The 22,713-nt window shown below is 34.3% G+C and overlaps 1 protein-coding gene across 1 annotated transcript in view; it reads right to left on the reverse strand.

The window, feature by feature from the left end:
• The window catches only part of KIFAP3 (kinesin associated protein 3), a 152,450-nt gene that overhangs the window by 41,421 nt on the left and 88,316 nt on the right, over positions 1–22,713 (reverse strand). The window contains exons 15-17 of the mRNA XM_024742440.1: positions 21,986–22,111; positions 14,760–14,858; positions 8,186–8,271 (exon numbers count right to left, since the gene is read on the reverse strand). Coding sequence (XP_024598208.1) covers positions 8,186–8,271; positions 14,760–14,858; positions 21,986–22,111 — 311 coding nt within the window. The remainder of the gene's footprint in view (positions 1–8,185; positions 8,272–14,759; positions 14,859–21,985; positions 22,112–22,713) is intronic.

Below are 22,713 nucleotides of genomic sequence, written 5' to 3' on the forward strand. Positions count from 1 at the left end.
TCTTCTGTATCTATCCTCAATGAGTATAGTTTAATAGCCCTGGCAAAGTCATACTTTCTTTGTGTCTCAGAGTCTGAATTTATAGACACTAATAATGTGGTATAGTATAATACAAAGAACATTGGATAAGGGCCAAGAGACCTGGGTTCTCCTTCTAGTTCTGATACTAACAGAAATATACAACCTTCTAAAGGTATTTTAAAATCTGTTGGTCTCAGATTCTTCAATTGTAAAATGAAACAAATCTAAGATTTATTCAAATTCTAAAATTCCTCAAATACAAATCTATAATTAATACCATTACCTCATAAAGCTGTTGAAATAACTATCCCCCCAAACTGCAGAATAATAGCAATATAGAGGTCATCTTTTAAAAATTACATAGCAATTCTAAATGAATATTGTATCAAAATTTAATAAATTCAACATATATCAATTAAAACCAATTCCCTCTAACCCCTCTCCCCCAAATCCCTACTTCCCTCTTATATCACTGCCCCCTCATTATCAGAAAATAGATACGGGAATTCAGGGATGTCATAGCTCAAACACAGGCAAGAAATGTCATCAAAATTTATCAAGCTATTGTGGAAATACTCTAGGAATACAGTTGTTTTTTCTTCATTTTTGAAATGCTTCTTTTCACAAGGAGTGCACCCTGATATCCTTGCTTTGGGACTCTAGTTTGTCTTGTATTTAAAGGTACACATGCTTTGTCTTTTATTTTCTTCTCAGCTCCTGACATTATGACCTTAAGCACTAGTTTTCATAAATTCTAAAGTGTCACAAAAGACTTATGTTTTGATTTTATATGGAATGTGCCATCCTTTCTGAAGTCCTATATCATTTTGTTTACTACTAAACCACTGAAACATTATGAAGCCTTAACCAGCTTATTATCAGAGCCTGTTCACTATCAGGAAAACTCTTTGTCACTGGCTTCCGTCACACCTTGTATCTGATTAACACACTACAGGGTAACACAGAGCTACATAGATCTGCTTTGTGTTCTAACGTAACTGATGGAAAACAGATTTTCCTTTCTCCTTTAACGTGGCTGCTCCCTAATTGAGAATGTAATATGGTTTATTTAATACAATTCTTCATACTAAATTAAAGCAGATCTAGAGTAATTTAGTTGCTCATTAAGATTAAGGTAGTAGCTGCTAAAAAGATGCCTTTTATAGCTTAGAAAATACTTCTCCCAATGATATGTATATATTATCTATATTTATCTAACACATAATTAAACACACATACATATAGAGTTGTTGACTTTTATGCACATACTACCTATTTCTCAATGGTACTGTCCCAAATGTTGCCCTTTAGTCTTGACTATGGCATTTTCTAACCAGACCTCAAAGTACAATTATCACTTCAACCTCTGTTTAAAGCACTGAGGAGGCTCATCTGTGTAATATCATTTCAAATATCATGTCCACAGAGTAAAAGATATAACTAAATAAAATTTATTTAAGCAAGGAATCATGACTTTTCTTTCATACCATGCTTTTTTTTTAAAATCCAACTGCTGACAATTAAAAAAAGCAATAAAGTAACATGCATAATACTGGCAGGGAATATACACACATGCATATATGTGTATATATATATATATGCATGTAAATTCTAATAAACTAGAAAAATATCTTAAATTTCTGCCTTTCAGATTTATGCAATATAAAAATGAACTCCATAAGAGGGCTAACCACTAAAACCAACTGGGTTTATCTCACGAAGCCCAATTTGACTGTATGGAATTGAGAAATTAACATCAAACTTACAAATCTGAGAAATGAAAATTTGCCAAGACTGTAGAACAAGCAAGAACCAACTCCACCTGCTTTGGAAAGAACATTTTAGAAGTTTCTGTCAACAACTCACTTGAAAATCCCCGCTCTGTGCCCATAATCAACCTGCAAGCCAATTAAAAGTAAAAACCTTCTACCCATTTTACCAATCCCTACCCATTCATGGTTTTGAAATCCTGTCCTGAAATAACCTGAGTTTTAAGCTAACCCTAATCCTAACCCTATGAAACTTTCTCTATAACTTCCCTTTCAAGATATTATAAGACATTTTTAGGGCTTCTCTGGTGGTACAGTGGTTGAGAGTCTGCCTGCTGATGCAAGGGACACGAGTTCGTGCCCCGGTCCGGGAAGATCCCACATGCCGCGGAGCGGCTGGGCCCATGAGTCATGGCCGCTGAGCCTGCGAGTCCGGAGCCTGTGCTCCGCGGCGGGAGAGGCCATAGCAGTCAGAGGCCTGCATACCACAAAAAAAAAAAAAAAAAAAAAGATACTATAAGATATTTTTAAAAAGCGTTCTCCTTTGCTAGACATTTATTATTAATAAATCCACCTTTTCTGTCTGACACAGGCTTCCCCTGGTAATTTTTGGGGGGACTATGACAGTTGATGTCTTAGAGGTTACATGTAAACCTACATTAGTTTATCTCACTTCAATATACCAGTCTTATTAAATATAATTGTGTCTATCCTAGAATGAAGATAGCACCTTGTTTTCGTAGTTTAAAATAATTCCAGATTATTTTAATATACACAATTTGCCAATGATCAAAATTAACAGTTAAAAGAGAAAAAGCTGCCATTCAAAATCTTAGTGACACAAACCTGTGTTAGTATCAAATCACATGTAGGCCTGTGGCTGGCTAGAAGGCAACAGACATCAGTATTTTACCAGAGAACCTAGGTACATTCCCTTCTCCATAAACATCCTGTAGATACAATGTGCAATGCATTAGTACAGAATATCTATTGACAGCCCATGTAGTAGTACTGCTCCTGAAAGGCCAGTTCATGTCTAGACGACAGTATCCTGGGGTCTAGATTGTAAACTTTTATATTCTAGAGACTTCGTGTTGTTTTTTATTCCCAGTGTCAACCTTAGTTGTCTGGAACACAGTATGTGCTTAATAAACATGTATTAAATGTTTGACAACCCAGTAATGTCAGGGGAGGAAATTGTTTACTAATTGGGGAGGAATTTGAAGTTCTCAAATACTTCATACAAAGCTGAGGAAGGACTGAGGGATAAAAATCTAATTGGGTTTTTAGAAGCTCTCTATGTATAGAGGGTTCTGATCTTCCCTTGATGATCTTCAAGTCTTGGAAGAGAAAAGGCAATGATCAATTGCTGTATAATTCCCTTGGAAGATGAGGAAGCTAGGCTCCTCTCTCCTGGCCTCCGTTCTCCTCTCTGCAGCTACCCCATTCCCTGCCTCCCAAAGCTACATGCAAAGCCTAGTCAGACAGGCAACAATTTGCTGATGAGGCAACAGAGACTGCATCACCAAACATGTAATCCTCTACAGTACAGAGAGTACTATGAACACATATCTGTTTCAATTCACCAATTGAGGGCCTGGGCCTAAAAACATTAAACACTTCATCACTAATGTAACATTTCTATAATTTGGGGAAAGAATACTTTACTGCAGAGGGCATATTTCCCTAAGGTTTGCAAGGCATCTAATTTTTCTTGGTATTATTCCATGATATTTGTCTTGAGTGCAAGAAGTTTGCTTTCTTAAAGATAAATCGCCTTAAGCTACAAATATTCCCACTCTTTCTATATTTTTTTGATCATAGCCATGCCAAGAATACTCGGAAATCAAAATCTAGAGGTAAAAAAGAGTCTTAAGAGATCATCTACTTCCATTTTAGGCAGGTTTCTAACAAACTATTTTAGAAAGTTGGTTATTTAGCTGTTACTAATGTTAACTGGACAGACTTCACATTCTCCCTTGACAGCCTATTTCTAGTGTTTCATCATCTTTGCTGTGTCTGTAATCAAAGTTTCTCCTGTTTCAAATTAAGTCAATTTCCTCTTGTTTTACTCTTTAAAAAGATTTGGGACAAGCAAATAACACCCTGCGTCGTGATCAGTAATAGAGTCTGAGCTCAAAGAACTAAAGAATGGCAGCTACGTCCCAAGTGGACCTGAGAAGCTGTCTTTTTACTGATGCATTAAAATGCCCCACTCCTCAAATTTCTTCCAAATGAGGCCCAGCAAACCAGGAGTATAACTTTGGTCTGAGGTTAGTCTGGTTTGGTCTGATAAATTGAGTCCAAATCCAAATTAGTCACCACAGATTCAGAACATGGGTAATTTAACACATGGGGCACTTCTACACTAGCAAAGGTAGCTTCCTATTTCTCTACACTGTCCTAATCAACACCTTTCAGTAAATTGACCCATTCTGTTAACTTCCCTGACATGAAGTCTTAAAGTGCCAAATTCAGCCATTTTTCAGGACAATCTTAAAGTAAACTACAAATAGAAATATGTCTGGCCAAAATATATATATATTCCAAATAACTTTCCAGAGTTTAAATCCAAACTGTGAACAGATTATCTTCCCATATCATTTTAAAAGTTGAACAGAAAATAACATAAATAATTAACTGTACTAAGGAAAGGAAACGTTGATCCAGATATTTAATCTATACATAAACTTCACAACTTGGTGTGAATTTTGGTTTAGTTTGAACAAAACATATTGAGTGACCATCATGTGGCAGATGCTCATATATATTTTCTCTAACTTCTTTAATCCTCAGAAGTGTCACTGTAAACTAAATCTTCAAAAAGTTAAATAAGTTGCCTGAGATTATTCAGCAGGTGAGAGAACTAGAATCAGTTGTACTCTAAATGCAATACTCTATTGGATCAAGTTGCCACTTCATAGAGGCCAAAAGTTTAATCTAAGATCAGAATCCCTACTCAACTGACAAGGGAAGAAAAATGTTTTGGGAAGAAGCTGCCCCTGGTGGTGCAGTTTCCTATTACCAAGATAAAATTGAGCCAGGGCCTTGAATCCTACAGGTCTATAATAGCAGAAAGGTAAAAAAACATTCTTCTAGCAGAACATGGGATGTTTCCAGAGTCTGGTGCCCACCTATCAGCTGTATTGGACTACTTCCTTCTCTTCTAGGAAACTCAGCTATGACTATGACTCAGTTGAGTAGCACAGCATAGGACTTCCAGATCACATGAATAATTCACATGTGAATATCTTTAAATATTCTCAATTTAACAACTCTAGTATTTCTGAGTATCTTTTTAGACTTAAGTTTTACAAAGTATGAAATGAAACAATCTAAAATTACTTGGCACCACATCAAACACTTACTTTGTAAGTCCAGTGTAGAGAGGTATAGAGAGATTAGGTGAACTTTCAGATTACTTGTTCAAATTTGTTTTATACTAACTCACATGATCAGACAGCATCTTAGGGAACCAGACAGAGCTAGCTGACGTATCACCAGTTTCATTTTGCTGATTCTTCTTGGAAGTCCTCTTATTCACAAGGCTTTTTATGAATGTAATAATCTAAAATAATTTTCTTTGTGATTTTATATTTTAACTCTGACCAGGATTTATAAGTTCTTGCAAGGAGGGTAGGATCAACGAAGTAAAATGAAGACTAAAAATATTCATTGGATTTAGAAAAATGAAGGTCAAGGTGACTTTCGTAAGCACCACTTCAATGCAGTAATGGAGGCAGAAGCAAGAATTGGTAGAAAGGAGAAAGGGGAATGTAGAAAGGAGGATGGGAAAGTGAAGAAGTGAAGGAAGTAATATGTAGACATTTTTTCAAAATGTTGATTCTAGAGAGAAAGAGAGAGCTAGGACAGAAGACACAGGGTGGGGATAACTCCTGATAACTCCTGTTTAAAATGAGAGGCTTGAGCCCAGAGCTTAGAAATAATTGGGAATGAAAATTTTATCTTATGACAAATAAATTCACATTTTACAATAAATATTTTTATAAGACTAAGCTGGCCTTTTGGAACTATCACTAGCCTGTATTCTAAACCAAACATACCTAATACATAAATCTAAACATATTTTTACCTTCCATCTACTTTTTCTCAAAAGAAGGTAATATTAAAAGTATGATAAAAGCAATTCATAACAGACTGACATCTCTCTCTTTTCCTCATTGCTTAAGGTAAGATAATCAGATATAGAACTTTAAGAAGTTTCTTACTCTTATACTATATACTTTATATACAACAATGACATTAGTGATCTAGAAAATAGTACATGAGTCATGATATTGTTCATAAACCCTGTGATCAGTGGCTTATATGTATGAAACATCTTGGTGAAGCAATGATTTAATACATAAAGCTTCCCTATTTTAATTTAGATATCAAAGCTAAAATGTCAAGATTTAGTTTTAAGCCAATAATGGTTTAAAGATTTAGTTTTAAACCAGTAATGATATATTTTGTCAAATCCAAAAAAACAGATGAAATCAAATAAGATGAATTTCTAAAATAAAATGCATGAAATGGACCAGAAAGTACCTGGTGGTAATCTGACTTTGTAATGAAATCACTAGCAGAAATGCCAACTTAGAGGATTTCACAGAAGGTGTTAATTGATTCTTTAAACTGCTATTCTGATCCTCTTAAAACACTTAAGTAAAACTTTGAAAAACTACTGTATAGGCTATATTCAAGAAATTTTTTACAGGATGAGCCAAAATAAACAGTGTAAATCCAGTCCAAAGAAGGAAGTAGGTTGTACATGTGTGTATGCCATAGGTGAGAAAAATATTCAAAGTAATCCAGCATCTAGCACATCCCAGGTACAAGGGTCAAGTCCAGGCAGAAGGGCAGCACAATGTCTGAAGAAAAGTCTGCACAGTGAGCACGTTTCTAATCCAGGGCTCAGATTATCCCTCTGATCGAATTCTTACAGTTACATATACTTTAAAAACTTCTAAAGTCATGGATAACATTAAAATTTGGGGGTGTTTCATCATTCCAAAGCAACTTATAAAACAAATCTATGTCTACAACAAAAATTATCAAAGAATTGAAAAAATAGTTGATATAAGATTTGATTTATTTAAAAAATGTAATGGCCAAACTGCAAAGTTGACTGTGTTGAGTTTTGGCAAAACTGTCATCAAACTCCCTGCTTCTCTGCAATAATTTTTCTGAAAAACAAGTGATTCTGAGATGGCATTTAGACCAGACCTAAAACTCTGAATATGTATAAAACCTCTTTAAGTAAGGAGCCTATACTTAAAAGTTGAAAGCCAAAGGTCTTAATAATGTTTAAACAGTGAATTTAGTGGGCAGAAGACCTAAACAGACATTTCTCCAAAGAAGACATACAGATAGTCAACAGGCCATAAAAAGATGCTCAACATCACTAATTATTAGAGAAATGCAAATCAAAACTACAATGAGGTACCACCTCACACCAGTCAGAATGGCCATCATTAAAAAGTCTACAAGTAACAAATGCTGGAAATGGTGTCGAGAAAAGGGAACCCTCCCACATTGTTGGTGGGAATGTAAGCTGGTGCAGCCACATGGGAAACAGTATGGAGGTTCCTCAAAAAACTAAAAATAGAGTTGCCATTATGATCAAGCCATCCCACTCCTGGGCATATAACTGGACAAAACTATAATTCAAAAAGATACATGCATCCCTATGTCCATAGCAGCACCATTCACAATAGCCAAGACATGGAAACAATCTAAATGTCCATTGACAGATGAATGGATAAAGAAGATGTGGTACATATATACAATGGAATACTACTCAGCCATAAAAAAGAATGTAATAATGTCCTCTGCAGCAACATGGGTGGACCCAGAGTTTATCATACTAAATGAGGTAAATCAGAAAAAGAAACACAAACACCATATGATATCACTTTTGTGTGGAATCTAAAATATGACACAAATGAACTTATCTACAAAACAGAAACAGACTCACATACATAGAGAATAGACTTGTGGTTGCCAAGGGGGTTAGAGAGGGATGGAGTGGGAGTTTGGGGTTAGCAGATACAAACTAGTATACATGGAATGGATAAACAACAAGGTACTACTGTATAGCACAGGGAACTATATTCAATATCCTGTGATAAACCATAATGAAAAAATATTAAAAAGAATGTACGTATATGTACAACTGAATCACTTTGCTTACAGCAGAAATTAACACAACATTGTAAGTCAACTATACTTCAATTGAAAAGTGAATTTAGTATCATTGCATCTTCTGAACTTTACCAAAATTCAAATTCAATGCGTACATTGAATGCAAAGCTCTAAACAGGTGTACAATGTCTCTTTCGCCCCACAAAATAAAGACTGTTATACTTTGTGTAGGAAGAAAAATTACTTACCGCTATAATATCTAATGTATTATCGCAGACTTTTCGGATTTCATTATTTTTATCATGCATCAGATCTATGAGGTACGCTGGAGCCTCTAAATAAAAAGTGGTTAAAGAAACAAACTGTGTTTGAGATTGCAGCTATTCAATCATGTTAGAGAATCCTGCATTTCTCTAAATTCAAATGTTAATCTGAAATTTAACTTCAAACTTTAAAATAAAATCATTACTACAAGATGACCAAAAATATTTAATATTTCATTTATTTAAAAAACATGGATAATAGGGATAAGAAAGGGGGGGAAAGAACTAGATAAAAATGGGTAAGGAAAACAGAGCCAGTAAATCTCAGAACATCCAAGGCCATATTTTTGAAACCATGAAACTTGTGAAAGTAACTAAATAAGGAGCTCTATAGCTGCATAGTTGTAAAACTTTGATTGACCTGACCCTCCTAAAAGTTCAGAAAAATTAATTTCACACAAAAATTCACATACAAAAAATTTTGCACAACAACAGGAAAGAATCATAGTCAAATCCCATATATGGGTATGGTTATTATAAGGAAGAGAAAACATAAGACATTTTCACATAAAAGCTGAAAGCTGCAACGCTAATATTTCAAAAAGAAATAAAAGAATTTAAGAAATCAATAGATATATATGAAAGAACAATATGAATCAGAATTAGAAAATTCAGAGAAACAATTCCAGAAATAACTAAAAATAAACATAAAAATCATTTCAAATATATAAAAACTAAGTTTATAATAATGCAAGAGTAAATAAAAGCAACAGATAAAACTCTAAGTTAAACAGAAGGTAAAAAAGAAGAAAATTTATAAAATTTTAAAAACTGAAAAGAAAGTAAAAAGATTAGAAAATGACAGATACTAAAGATAGGCAAAGAAGATCCAACATAATATTGATAGATATTCTAAAGAAGACAACCAAAGCAACAGAACAAATACTATAAACTACAACTCAAGAAAATTTGCCTAAAATTAAAAAAAAAAAGACAAAACTATATACTGAAAGACTATATTTGCATACTTGGAAAAATCAAGCAAGGATGACGAACACCAAGTCAAATTCTAATAAAACTACTTGGCTTTAAAAAAACTCAGAAACATACTTTGGTCTTCCTGGCAAAAAGATCGAGTCACTTATAAGGGGAAAAAAAGTAAATTGTCATCAGACTTTATGACAGATAATTAGTAGACTACAGACTTCTCATTGGCAGCAATTCAAGGTGGAAAAATACCTTCAAATTGCTGAGGAAAATAACTAGAAATCTAGAATTCCATATTCTGCTAAATTATTATTAAAGAGGACAAACGAGTTATTTTCAGATACAGATATATTTATTATTCATAGATGTTCACTAAGCAGTATAAGAGAATGTAATCAATTATGAAAGAAAATCAATGCAGAAAAATAGAGGAACTGAATTCAAGAAAAAACAGTAAATGAGGAAACATTCTATATTATTTAACATAGTATAAATCCTAAATAAGCACTGGTTTTTAAAAAGTGATAATCAAAATAATAATTTTTAAATGTTATAAAAATTTTATGTTATAAAAATGAGGTGAAATTACAATACTAGAGAGCAACAAATAACATGGACGATGGAAGTGGAGACATTAGACTTACAAGTAGAAGAACAGATATATTCATTTAGAACTTGGTGAGAATGCACGTTGAACTTTAAGACTAACACAAAAGAAAAGAAATGGAATGTATAAATAACAAGTAGGGGAAAAGGGAAGAATAAAGAAAACTCAAATCAATAAAGAAACCTCAATGGATCTGAAACAGGCAGTGAAGAAGGAAAGCTATAATCTCCAATACTTAAAGTTGTCCTTGGTTAAAACTATTTGAAACAAAGGCCACAAGTTTCTAACAAGAAACTCTAGCACATGTGTACAAGCAAATGACATTTTTTGAGGCAATGATTATAATGCCAAAAAAATTTTATCAAGTTTCATAGCAAGTGGCAAAGACAGAGGTTATCCCAGATCTTCTATTCATCAGTGCTACTTACTATTTTGGGGAGGAATAAAAAGGATATATTTAAAGTGTAGAAGAATATACAGAAAAATATATCTGTGTACATTCAAATTCATTTTTAGAAAAATCTGTAAAGAAAATGGTGTTTATTGCCTCTTTTCTCTACTGTAATGTAAGTTCCATTAGGGTAGGGACTTGGTCTATTTTGTTCACTATGGTATCCCCAGCTCTGAGAATATAACAGGTGCTCAATAAACTTTTATTTAATAAATAAATAAGACCTAGTCTACATACTACCCATGGATTTTGTGAGGATAAGATGAAAATAAAATTCTTAGGAAACTTTGGAATTCTCGGGGAATCTAAAAGGATCTAGTCTAATTTGGTTTATTTTTCATGCTGAAACTGTTGGGATTATATGAAAATTAATTATTATTATAGCACTGGTTCTCAATTCCTATGAGTTGTGCTGAGAGCCATTTTTAATATTTCAAACATCTTAATACAACTCATATATTTACCTAAAATAAGTCTACACCAACCATTTCAAAATGTCAAGTTTCTTTCATTCCATTAAAAATTTTATCAAATAATGTTGATCAGATTTTCTAACTTAAAAAATTGGAGGGCTTCTCTGGTGGCGCAGTGGTTGAGAGTCCGCCTGTCGATGCAGGGGACACGGGCTCGTGCCCCGGTCCAGGAAGATTCCACATGCCGCAGAGCGGCTGGGCCCGTGAGCCATGGCCGCTGAGCCAGCGCGTCTGGAGCCTGTGCTCCGCAACGGGAGAGGCCACGGTGGTGAGAGGCCCGTGTACCGCAAAAAAAAAAAAAAAGATAAGATGAAAATAAAATTCTTAGGAAACTCTTAGGAATTCTCAGGAGGAATCTAAAAGGATCTAGTCTAATTTGGGTTGTTTTATTTTTCATGCTGAAACTGTCAGGATTATATGAAAATTAATTATTATTATAGCACTGGTTCTCAATTTCTATGAGTTGTGCTGAGAGCCATTTTTATTTCAAACATCTTAATATAAATCATATATTTACCTAAAATAAGTCTACACCAACCATTTCAAAATGTCAAGTTTCTTTCATTCCATTAAAAATTTTATCAAATAATGTTGATCAGATTTTCTAACTTAAAAAATTGGAAAAAGCAAGGATTTCCTGACTAATAAATTTTATTTAAAATATTTAAGGGCTTCCCTGGTGGCTCAGTGGTTAAGAATATTCCTGTCGATGCAGGGGACACGGCTTCGAGCCCTGGTCCGGGAAGATCCCACATGCCGTGGAGCAACTAAGCCCGTGCGCCACAACTACTGAGCCTGTGCTCTGGAGCCTGTGAGCCACAACTGCTGAGCCCACGTGCCACAACTACTGAAGCCCACGTGCCTAGAGCCTGTGCTTCACAACAAGAGAGGCCACCGGAATGAGAAGCCTGCGCACTGCAATGAAGAGTAGCCCTCGCTTGCCGCAACTAGAGAAAGCGGCATGCAGCAACAAAGACCCAACGCAGCCAAAAATAAATAATACAATAAATAAATAAATTTATAAAATATTTAAGTATATTGGTTTCATAGAGAAAAATTACAGTAAAATGCTTAAAATTATGGTGAAACATTTAAATAATAATTTTAAACTATGTTACAAAATATGAGACATACTCAAATATCATTGACATCAACAAAAATCCTGTTTTTTGAAAAGCAAAATATTGGGCTGAAGCCCTTCAGCAATCTTTATCCAATCTTAAGACATGGACTAAAGCATCAGATCTAATATTCCTTGATGCTTTTGTAAAAATTTTAATTCAGCAGATCTTTTATCTCCCACTCCCACCATTATCAACATGTTATATTCTTCAGAATAACTATTTAAAAAGTATTGACTTTAGATTCAATGGCTTAACAAAAATCGCACTTGGGAGAAAATGAAAAGAGAGTTACACTGAGAAGAAAAAGTCAAATACAAGTAGCCTTAATAGTGTGAGCTTTGGTAATAAGGTAGTGAGAGTACATTTAAAACAGACAGACCAGAACAGAGGTAACATTTATTCACTGTGTGTCAGGCACTTGGTACATACTTTAAATGCTTCATTCTTCTTTAGTCCTAAGGAAGAAACACTATGAGATGACACATAAACAAGGGGCTGTCTTCCAAAGAAGTTACCTAGAAAAAGCTATACTTTCACTTTCATGTTTTCTAATATGTGTTTCTTACAGTGACTTCTGCAGTTATATAAATCTTCTCTACATAAAATATTCTTTTAGATTCTCAACCCAGAAAAGCATATTAAAGGCTCCAAGAAGACCCTGCAGCAATAATATGTTTAACTTTAACTCAGTGTTTCCCAAACTCATTTATCACAGAACCTTTTTTCATTAAGCAACTATTAATTCTAAAGGAACGCATTCCATGGAACACAGCTGAAAAGTTATTCCAACAATGTTAACATTGCTCAAAAGTGTATTTCGAATTTATCTTTCTGGGAGAGTTAGTTTATAAGCCACATTTTAAAAATATTTATTACTTTATGATAAAAAGAGTTCTCTCTAGTGATGCTGTTACAGCAAAATAGTATTTGCATTTTGACAGCCCTTAGCAAAATGAACATTTCTCAATTAAACTTGCTTTAATCAGACTTGACTCTTGGAGACCTTATATGGTTCCAGAAATTCAACTTGTCCTCAAAAGCAAGGCAATGTTAATACTTAAAGCATGTGTTATTGGCTCTGAACACCAGAGGAGCCTCAAAATGTTTTGAGCAATAGCCTAGTGTATAAAAAAGTATCCCAATTAAATTTTAAATTTTGAAAGAGCTTTAACCATTTAGACACATGAATTCATTGACTAAACAAGTTCTAACCACATGGCAGGTACTATGTTAAGTTTTGGGTATGGATAAAAGGAAGACAAAGCCAGTCCTTGAGCTAGAGGAGCTCAAAATCTTTTGGTAGAGACAGGCATATAAATACATAATTTAAAGTACTTTATTAGAGGCGAAAAATAAAGAAATTACTCCCAGTGGTAAGAAAGTAGGCACAGGATTAGAAAGGCTTAGCTGAGAAGATGGCTTATAAACGTATCTTTGATGAATTGGAGACTGTCAGGTTAAAAACAAGGAGAAAAATGCATCTGAGTTTGACAAGGCATACGAAGAGGGAATAAGTTATGACAGCGAGGGTAATGTCTGATAAATGATGAGAATTTTGGTATGCTAAGAGAAACTGTGTATTATAAGGTTAAGGGGAAACTCTGGAAAAATAGGTTAAGGTCAGGTTATGAAGAGCTATATGCAAAAAAAATTTAGATTTTTCATATGGGTAATGAACGATTTTATGCAGTATTTGAAAGCAGTTTTTTTTTTTTTTGTACACAAATGAGCAGACCACCACAATTGAAAAAAAAAAACAAAAATCACAAAGATTCAGCTTAGATACCACATCCACTGCTAGCCTTTCATGACATTCCCAGACTTGGTTTATATATATCCTATCCTGTGCCTGATGTACATACCTTTATGACATTGATTATACTGGATTTTAATTTTATATTGATTTACTTATCTAGCCTTCCAATTAGACTATAAACTCCTTGAGTACAGGGACTGACACTTCTATATGTCTAGCACTTAAAACAGTACCTGTTAGATGGTCAGAACTTGATAAATGTTTGCAGAATAAATGAATGATTATATATAGTAAAAGAGACAGCAGACACAACATTTTCAACTAAGGGACTGGATGGATGACACTTATTATCGACCATGAATACAGAAGGTAGACTTTTTGAGAGGGAGATGTTAGCAATATTGAATACCCTTTTGGATGCAATAGTGATAAAATACCAATTTCTGAGAACCTCTCTGTGTTGGGAACTATTATAGATGATTTAAATCCACTAGTACTGACAGCTATCCTATAGGAGGTCTTTTTATTTTAATAATATTATGGCCATTTTATAGATGTAAGATGCTCAAGGAGATTAAGTAACTTATCCAATGTCCTGTAGCTAGTAAGTGCATTTAAAATTAGGGCTATTTAATTATATTATATTATATTATTTAATTATAATGCTTTATAGGCCATACTATGCCCCCTCAGGTAGGTGGAAGACATCCAGGTGGCAGTTAGCAACAAATGCCTGGGACTCAAGAAAGAGGTTTCGAAGATATAAAATACTTATTAGCATATAAGTAGCATAGGAGCTGAAGTCATGGGAACAGTAGATGTGTTTTCCCATGTATAGTGAATAAGGTAAGATTAAAAGAGGACTAAGGATAGTCCTAGGAACCTGTGACATTTAAGTTATGTTAATAGAGAAGGAAGTTATGAGATATTTGTTAGGTTTTTTAGGAAACCTGACAAGTTAATAAAATTGTTCTCCAATGTACCTTACATATAATACTGATTTGGGGTAAATAGCTTCTATGAAGAATAGCTTGCCTCTAAATTTATTTCAAAACTTGATATTTTCTACAATATTTGAATACTTGCAAGAAAAAATACCTAAAAATGCATCTTTTCTTAATATGTGAAATGTCATTATCTATGGTAAACATTGAAGGATACGTGTTTCCTTGATTATGACATCTCTTGTGGCTTGGTGGAAAACCATTTGGTAGAAGACATAAATTATCTGACACACAAATTCATCATCTTCTTGTTGAGCTGAAAAGAAACAGAAAACTTCAAATAAAAGAATACTATATTATATACAAAATTGAAAAACATTGAGGGGAAAAATGAAGAATGAGAAAAACTAACGGTGACAAGGAGACAGGAAAAGGACAATTAGTTTATATTATTTATAATATATGGGTGGGGTTGTATCATTTACGCCTTAGGTGTTTTTTCTAAATTACATGATGGTGATCAGTCAAAAAATTTCATAATAATATATTTTCAGAAGTTTTAGTTAATTTGGTTGTGGTCAAACTAAATAGGTTAATTTACTTTGAAATACAAAAATAAAAAATAAGAGTTTAAAGAGAGAAATTATATCATCTCTGAGTCCAAACCACACTACTTGAGACTGTTCGATCTCAAAAGGTTGTATCTAGGAGGAACTGAGAAACAAGACATGTTTAAGGGAATAGTAATGGTGCTTTTCTGTAATTTTTGCTACTTTTTGCCACCAAGTATAAAGAAATTGATTAACTTCTAAGTCCCCAGTGTGACATGGCAACACTTACCACCACTGTGGGAACTTCTTTTTTATTTTGGTGCCTCTGAAAAAAGTTCTTCAAATAATTCTAATTTGTAACATAAACCTGGTTTTATTTTGTCTCTATACTGTTGACCTCACATGAGAAAAATGGTTCTTAAAAAATCACGTCTTCTAAGTTTTTGGTAGAAATTAGACTGTTATAAACATGTTTTTTCTTTGTTGAATAATGTTAACAAAATTAAACTTTACTTATTGGTATGAAGTAATAAAGTAATTTTAGTTCCAATCAATTATACTAGTAAAAAGGAATGTTACATAATCATACAAACTAATTAAGAAATGTTTATTATCATGAAAAGAAGACTTTAACAGAATAGTGGATGACCACTGATTAATACATGTAATGGCAAAAGCAAATACTTATAGAAATCCAATTTTTAGATACTGGTTATGAAATTTGATTTACTAATAGTCTGCTAACAACTCTTGGCAACAGATCAGTGCTATCTGTTAGACAAAGATTTACAGGTCAACAGAGCATCCAACTAGCTGTGTGGAATAAATTGTGGTCCTCTCAAAGTCCAACTGTTCCAAATAATTTTCCTCACTAACTTGCCAAAGTGCCAGTCTCTTAGACTACTTGGGTTAAAATTTTATTAATTTCTCTCTTGGTATATAGTGTTCCCCCACCTAACCCCAAGGGTTTTAATCTTGAAAATCCATATATTTCATAAAAACAGTAGTATACAGCCTCTGCCTGTGATAACCACATGTCAGAGAACATCAAAATACAGTAAAACACTGAGCTGGCTCTGTTATTATCTCTCAGTCATAATCAAAATGGACAGCGATTCAAGGACCCAGATTATTTTGTTTCAACTTTCTCCAGCTCACCACAAAATCCTCATTCTCATTCTGCCAACTACATTATCTTTACTTTCACCTTCCAACTACCTGGTCTTTTAATTATTTCTAATCTGAAAACTCCTCGCTGTGTGAAGGGTGCACCAAAACAAATACATATACACTATTTGTCGACATACTTCAAATATGGAGGCACTATCTCTAGATGACCATTAAAATGCATTATGTAAAAGAATTTACAAATCAAACTTTTAAAGATTTAGAAGAGAAAAATGGGCAAAAGACTTAAATAGGCACTTCACTTTATTAGCCACATCCAATAACAAATAAATAAAAATAGGTACTCAATTTCATTAATGATTAGGGAGATGCAAATTAAAACCACAATGAGATACCACTATGAAGGCTATAATTAAAGAGGCTGTACGCCAAAATATGTTGGTGATGTAGAATAACTGGAACTTTTGTACATTACTGGTGGGACTGAAAATTGGCACAACTACTTTGGAAAACAAAGTAGTTGGCATTATTTCTAAAGCCAAATATATGTGTACTCTGTTCTGCTCCTAAGTATGTGTCTAACAGAAATGAGTAAATATGTTCACTAATTGAAATGCTTAAGAATGCTCATAGGAGCATTACTTATAGTAATAGCCCATCAATTACAGGAAAAAACTGTAAAAAACACAAATACATGGAGGCTAAACAGTGCACTACTAAATAACCAAGAGATCACTGAAGAAATCAAAGAAGAAATCAAAAAATACATAGAAACAGTGACAATGAAAACACGACGACCGAAAACCTATGGGATGCAGCAAAAGCAGTTCTAAGATGGAAGTTTATAGCAATTTAATCTCACCTCAAGAAACAAGGAAAATCTCAAATAAACAATCTAACCTTACACCTAAAGCAACTAGAGAAAGAAGAACAAAGAAAACCCAAAGTCAGTAGAAGGAAGGAAATTATAAAGATCAGAGAAGAAATAAATGAAATAGAAATGAAGAAAACAAGACCAAAGATTAATAAAACTATAAGTTGGTTCTTTGAGAAGATAAACAAAATTGATAAGCCTTTAGCCAGACTCATCAAGAAAAAAAGAGAGAGGATGCAAATCAGTAAAATTAGAAATGAAAAAGGAGAAATCACAACTGACACCACAGAAATACAAAGGATTATATGAGACTATTACAAACAACTCTATGCCAATAAAATGGACAACCACAAAGAAATGGACAAATTCTTGGAAAGGTACAATTTTCCAGGACTGAACCAGGAAGAATTAGAAAATATAACCAGACTTATCACAAGTAATGAACTTGAAACTATAATTAAAAATCTTCCAACAAACAAAAGTCCAGGACAAGATGGCTTCACAGGCGAATTCTATCAAACATTTAGAGAAGAGCTAACACCAATCCTTCTCAAACTCTTCCAAAAAATTGCAGAGGGAGGAACACTCCCAAATTCATTCAACGAAGCCACCACCACCCAGATACCAAAACCAGACAAAGATATCACACAAAAAAAGAAAATTACAGACTAATATCACTGATGAACAGAGATGCAAAAATCCTCAACAAAACACTAGCAAACAGAACCCAACAACACATTAAAAGGTTCATACACCATGATCAAGTGGGATTTATCCCAGGGTTGCAAGGATTCTTCAATATATGCAAATCAATCAATGTGATACACCATATTAACAAATTAAGGAATAAAACCATATGATCATGTCAATAGATGCAGAAAAAGCTTTTGACAAAATTCAACACCCATTTATGATAAATACTCTCCAGAAAAAGGGCCCAGAAGGAACCTACCTCAACAAAATAAAGGACATATATGACAAACCCACAGCAAACATCATACTCAATGGTGAAAAACTGAAACCATTCCCACTAAGATCAGGAACAAGACAAGGATGTTGACTCTTGCCACTCGTATTCAACATAGTTTTGGAAGTCCTAGCCACAGTAATCAGAGAAGAAAAAGAAATAAAAGGAACACAAATTGGGAAAGAAGAAGCAAAACTGTCACTGTTTGCCAATGACATGATACTATACATAGAAAATCCTCACGATGCCACCAGAAAACTGCTAGAACTAATCAATGAATTTGGTAAGGTTGCAGGATAAAAAATTAATGCACAGAAATCTCTGGCATTCCTATACACTAACAATGAAAAATCAAGGAATGAGAAATCAAGGAAACAATCCCATTTACCATCACAACAAAAAGAATAAAATGCCTAGGAATAAACCTACTTAAGGAGGCAAAAGACTTGTACTTAGAAAACTATAAAACACTGATGAAAGAAATCAAACATGACATAAACAGATGGAGAAATATACCATGTTCTTGGATGGGAAGAATCAATATTGTGAAAATGACTATACTACCCAAAGCAATCTACAGATTCAAGGCAATCCCTATCAAACTACCAATGGCATTCTTCACAGAATTAGAACAAAAAATTTTGCAATTTGTATGGAAACACAAAAGACCCCAAATAGCCAGAGCAATCTTGAGAAAGAAAAATGGAGCTGGAGGAATCAGGCTACCTGACTTCAAATTATACTACAAAGCCATAGTAATCAAGACAGTATGGTACTGGCACAAAAACAGAAATATAGATCAAGGTACAGGATAGAGAACCCAGAGATAAACCCATGCACATATGGTCACCTAATCTATGACAAAGGAGGCAAGAACATAAAATGGAAAGACAGCCTCTTCAATAAGTGATGCTGGGAAAACTGGACAACTACATGCAAAAGAATGAATTTAGAACACTACCTAACACCACACACAAAAATAAATTCCAAATGGATTAAAGACCTAAATGTAAGACCAGACACTATAAAACTCTGAGAGGAAAACATAGGAAAAACACTTTTTGACATAAACCACAGCAAGATGGTTTTTGACTCACTTCCTAGAGTAATGAAAATAAAAACAAAAATAAATATATGGGACCTAATCAACCTTACAAGCTTTTGCACAGCAAAGGAAACCATAAACAAGATGAAAAGACAACCTTCAGAATGGGAGAAAATAGTTGCAGATGAAGCAACGGCAAAGGATTAATCTCCAAAATATAGAAACAGCTCATGGAGCTCAATATCAAAAAAAACAAACAACCCAATTAAAAAATGGGTGAAAGACCTAAACAGACATTTCTCCAAAGAAGACATACAGAAGGCCAAGAGGAACATGAAAAGATGCTCAACATCACTAATTATTAGAAGAATGAAAAGCAAAACTACAATGAGGTATCACCTCACACCAGTCAGAATGTCCATCATCCAAATATCTACAAACAATAAATTCTGGAGAGGGTGTGGAGAAAAAGGAACCGTTTTGCACTGTTGGTGGGAATGTAAATTGATACAGCCACTATGGAGAACAGTATGGAGGTTCCTTAAAAAACTAAAAATACAACTACCATATGACCAGCAATCCCACTACTGGGCATATACCCTGAGAAAACCATAATTCAAAAGGACACATGTACCCCAATGTTCACTGCAACACTGTTTACAATAGCCAGGACATGGAAACAACCTAAGTGTCCACTGACAGATGAATGGATAAAGAAGATGTGACATATATACAATGGAATATTACTCAGCCATAAAAAGGAATGGAATTGGGTCATTTGTAGAGACGTGGATGGACCTAGAGTCTGTCATACAGAGTGAAGTAAGCCAGAAAGAGAAAAACAAATATCGTATATTAATACGTGTATGTGGAAACTAGAAAAATGGTACAGATGAACCAATTTGTAGGGCAGGAATAGAGACACAGATGTAGAGAACGGACATGTGGACGTGGGGGGAAGGGGAGGGTGGGATGAATTGGGTGATTAGGTTTGACATAAATACACTACCATGGGTAAAACAGATAGCTAGTGGGAACCTGCTGTATAGCACAGGGAGCTCAGCCTGGTGCTCTGTGATGACCTAGGTGTGGGGGAAGCAGGGGAGGGAGGTCCAAGAGGGAGGGGATATAGGTATACATAGAGCTGATTCACTTCATTGTACGGCAGAAACTAACACAGCATTGTAAATCAATTTTACTCCAATAAAAAATAAATAAATTGATTAGAAAAGAAAACAAACAAAAATAACCACCCTACTATCAATAAATAGTAGAAAGGGAAAATAGTGGTATATTTATTTATACAGCAATAAAAAGAAACATAGTTCTGTACAAAACATACACAAACCTCACATTCATAGGGGAAAAGAAACAAGACTCTATTTCTAAAAAGCTGAAAACCAAAGCAGAATTCATCTATGGGTGATAAAAAGAAAAATGGAAACCACTCTGGTGAAGGTGGTAATGACTGGGAGGTGGCAGGAGAGGGACTTCTAGGGTGCTGGTAATGTTTCATTTCCTTATATGAGTGGGAATAACATGAGAGCTCTCATTTTGAAAATTCATTGTGCTATACATACTTACAACTTGTGTATTTTTCATTATGTATTATACCTGGTACAGGAAAGACTGAGATTAGAGGGTCTTTTTAAGCTTTCCATATTAGTATTTTTAACTTCTATACTAATTAGCTACTTTTAATGTATATCTGCTATGGGCATATTGCATCCCTCCAAAAATTCATATGCTGAAGCCCTAATCCCAAATGTGACTATATTCAGAGATAGGGCCATAAGGAAATAAGTAAGGTTAAATGAGGTCATAAGGGTGGAGTCCTGATCCCATAAGATTAGTAACCTTATAAGAAGGGATATCCAAGCACTTGTGTGTGCTCGTGCTTTCTCTCTCTCCCTCTCCCCCACTTCCTCTGCCCGCCTGCCATATGAGGATGTTAGGACACAACAAGAAGGTGGCCTTATGCAACCCAGGAAGAAAGACCTCACCAGGAATCAAATTGGCTGGCACTCTGATAGACTTTCCAGCCTCTAGAACTATGAGAAAATACATTTCTGTTGTTTAAGCCACCAAGTCTGTGGTATTTTGTTATGGTGACCTGAGCAGACTAACACAAGGTCCTACAGAACTTGGCCCTAATAAAATACTATTAGAGTCAGACAAATTTTGTATGCAATATGGAAAATGAAACCTGGGCCCTTAAGAGCAAAACAAAGGTAAGGGGAAGACTATCTAGGCCTTCGCTTATCCAGTATTGTAACCATAGCTATTGTGGCTAGTTAATTTTAATTAAATTTAATTTAAACTCCAGGTTCTCAGTCCCAACAGCCATATTTCAAGTATTCAATAGTCACATGTGTTGGACAGTGCAGACAGAGAACATTTTCTTCACTGCAGAAAGTTTAGAGGACAATACTATATATGGATCTAGGAGGGAATATGATGATTAGAATTAGCTTCCAAATAAACTTTTCTGATTAGAAATCAAGATATTAAAAAAAGGGTTTGTGCAAGATAGGAGATCCAATTCAACCAAAACAAAGCTCAACATAAAGAAGAAATGGTGGAATATTAGTTGTTCAAGGCTGATAAGAGGAGGGTAGTGTCTGTAAAATTGGTCCTGAATCATTTTATAGCAACATTCTTAACTTTGCAACCTAAAGCTATTTGATACTATGCTATCTAATCCCAGTAAAGGTATATTTAATTCATTTTCCTAACTATATAATTTAAGTTGCTATAAGATGAGTAATGCAACAATATAAATAATATTTCATGATTGCAGATTCCACATTTAAAAATCTGAACTTATAACTTGTTTATATATTAGCACAAAAATAAATTAAGATAAATTATAATTTACCATTTAGCAACTCAATAAGTGCAGGGATTATCCCAGATTTGGCTAGCAATGCAGCACAAGAGTCATCCATAGATACAGTTCCAATCATTATAACCACTTCTAAAACAAGGTCATCTTCTGCAGCACCTAGTAAAGTCAAATCACAGAAAGTTTTCATTGAAATGTCCTGATACAAATCCTTTTATATTGCCAAAATTCTAATTCACAGAAAAGATACTAAAAGCTATTAAATCAGTTCTTATGAATCCTTAACACGCTTATAAATGTGTCCTTTTTCCAAAATTCCATGTTCATGGAATTCCATTCCATGATGACAGTTCGTGGTGGTGGAGCAGTAGAGAGGTGGAGATAAGTCTTTGAAAATACAAATGAATGACAATGTAAACACAGAAAATAGAAGAGTCATTTGAATCCCTCAGAGAACTTAGTGTGTGCATGTGAACTCGTGTAGAGCGGGATGGTATTTAGTAATTTTAAAAAGGCAGGATAAAAAAAATAAGAAGGCAGGATAGGAAAGGGAAACTAATATTAAAAAAACATATTGTTAGGGAAGAGAGTACATACATATACGTGGAGAACTAGTGACTGCCTTTCTGAGAGAAAGAAACAAACTAGGGCTAGACCTAGAGGTGTGGGAAGAAAATGTGTTACGTAGTACAATAATGGTCACAAAATACTGTTCTAGCTGCCTTATCCACAACAGAAAGAAATAACTTGATTACGCAGAA

This window comes from Neophocaena asiaeorientalis, unplaced genomic scaffold (genome assembly GCF_003031525.2).
Source record: "Neophocaena asiaeorientalis asiaeorientalis breed wild unplaced genomic scaffold, Neophocaena_asiaeorientalis_V1.1 scaffold99, whole genome shotgun sequence".
NCBI classification, from domain to species: domain Eukaryota; kingdom Metazoa; phylum Chordata; class Mammalia; order Artiodactyla; family Phocoenidae; genus Neophocaena; species Neophocaena asiaeorientalis.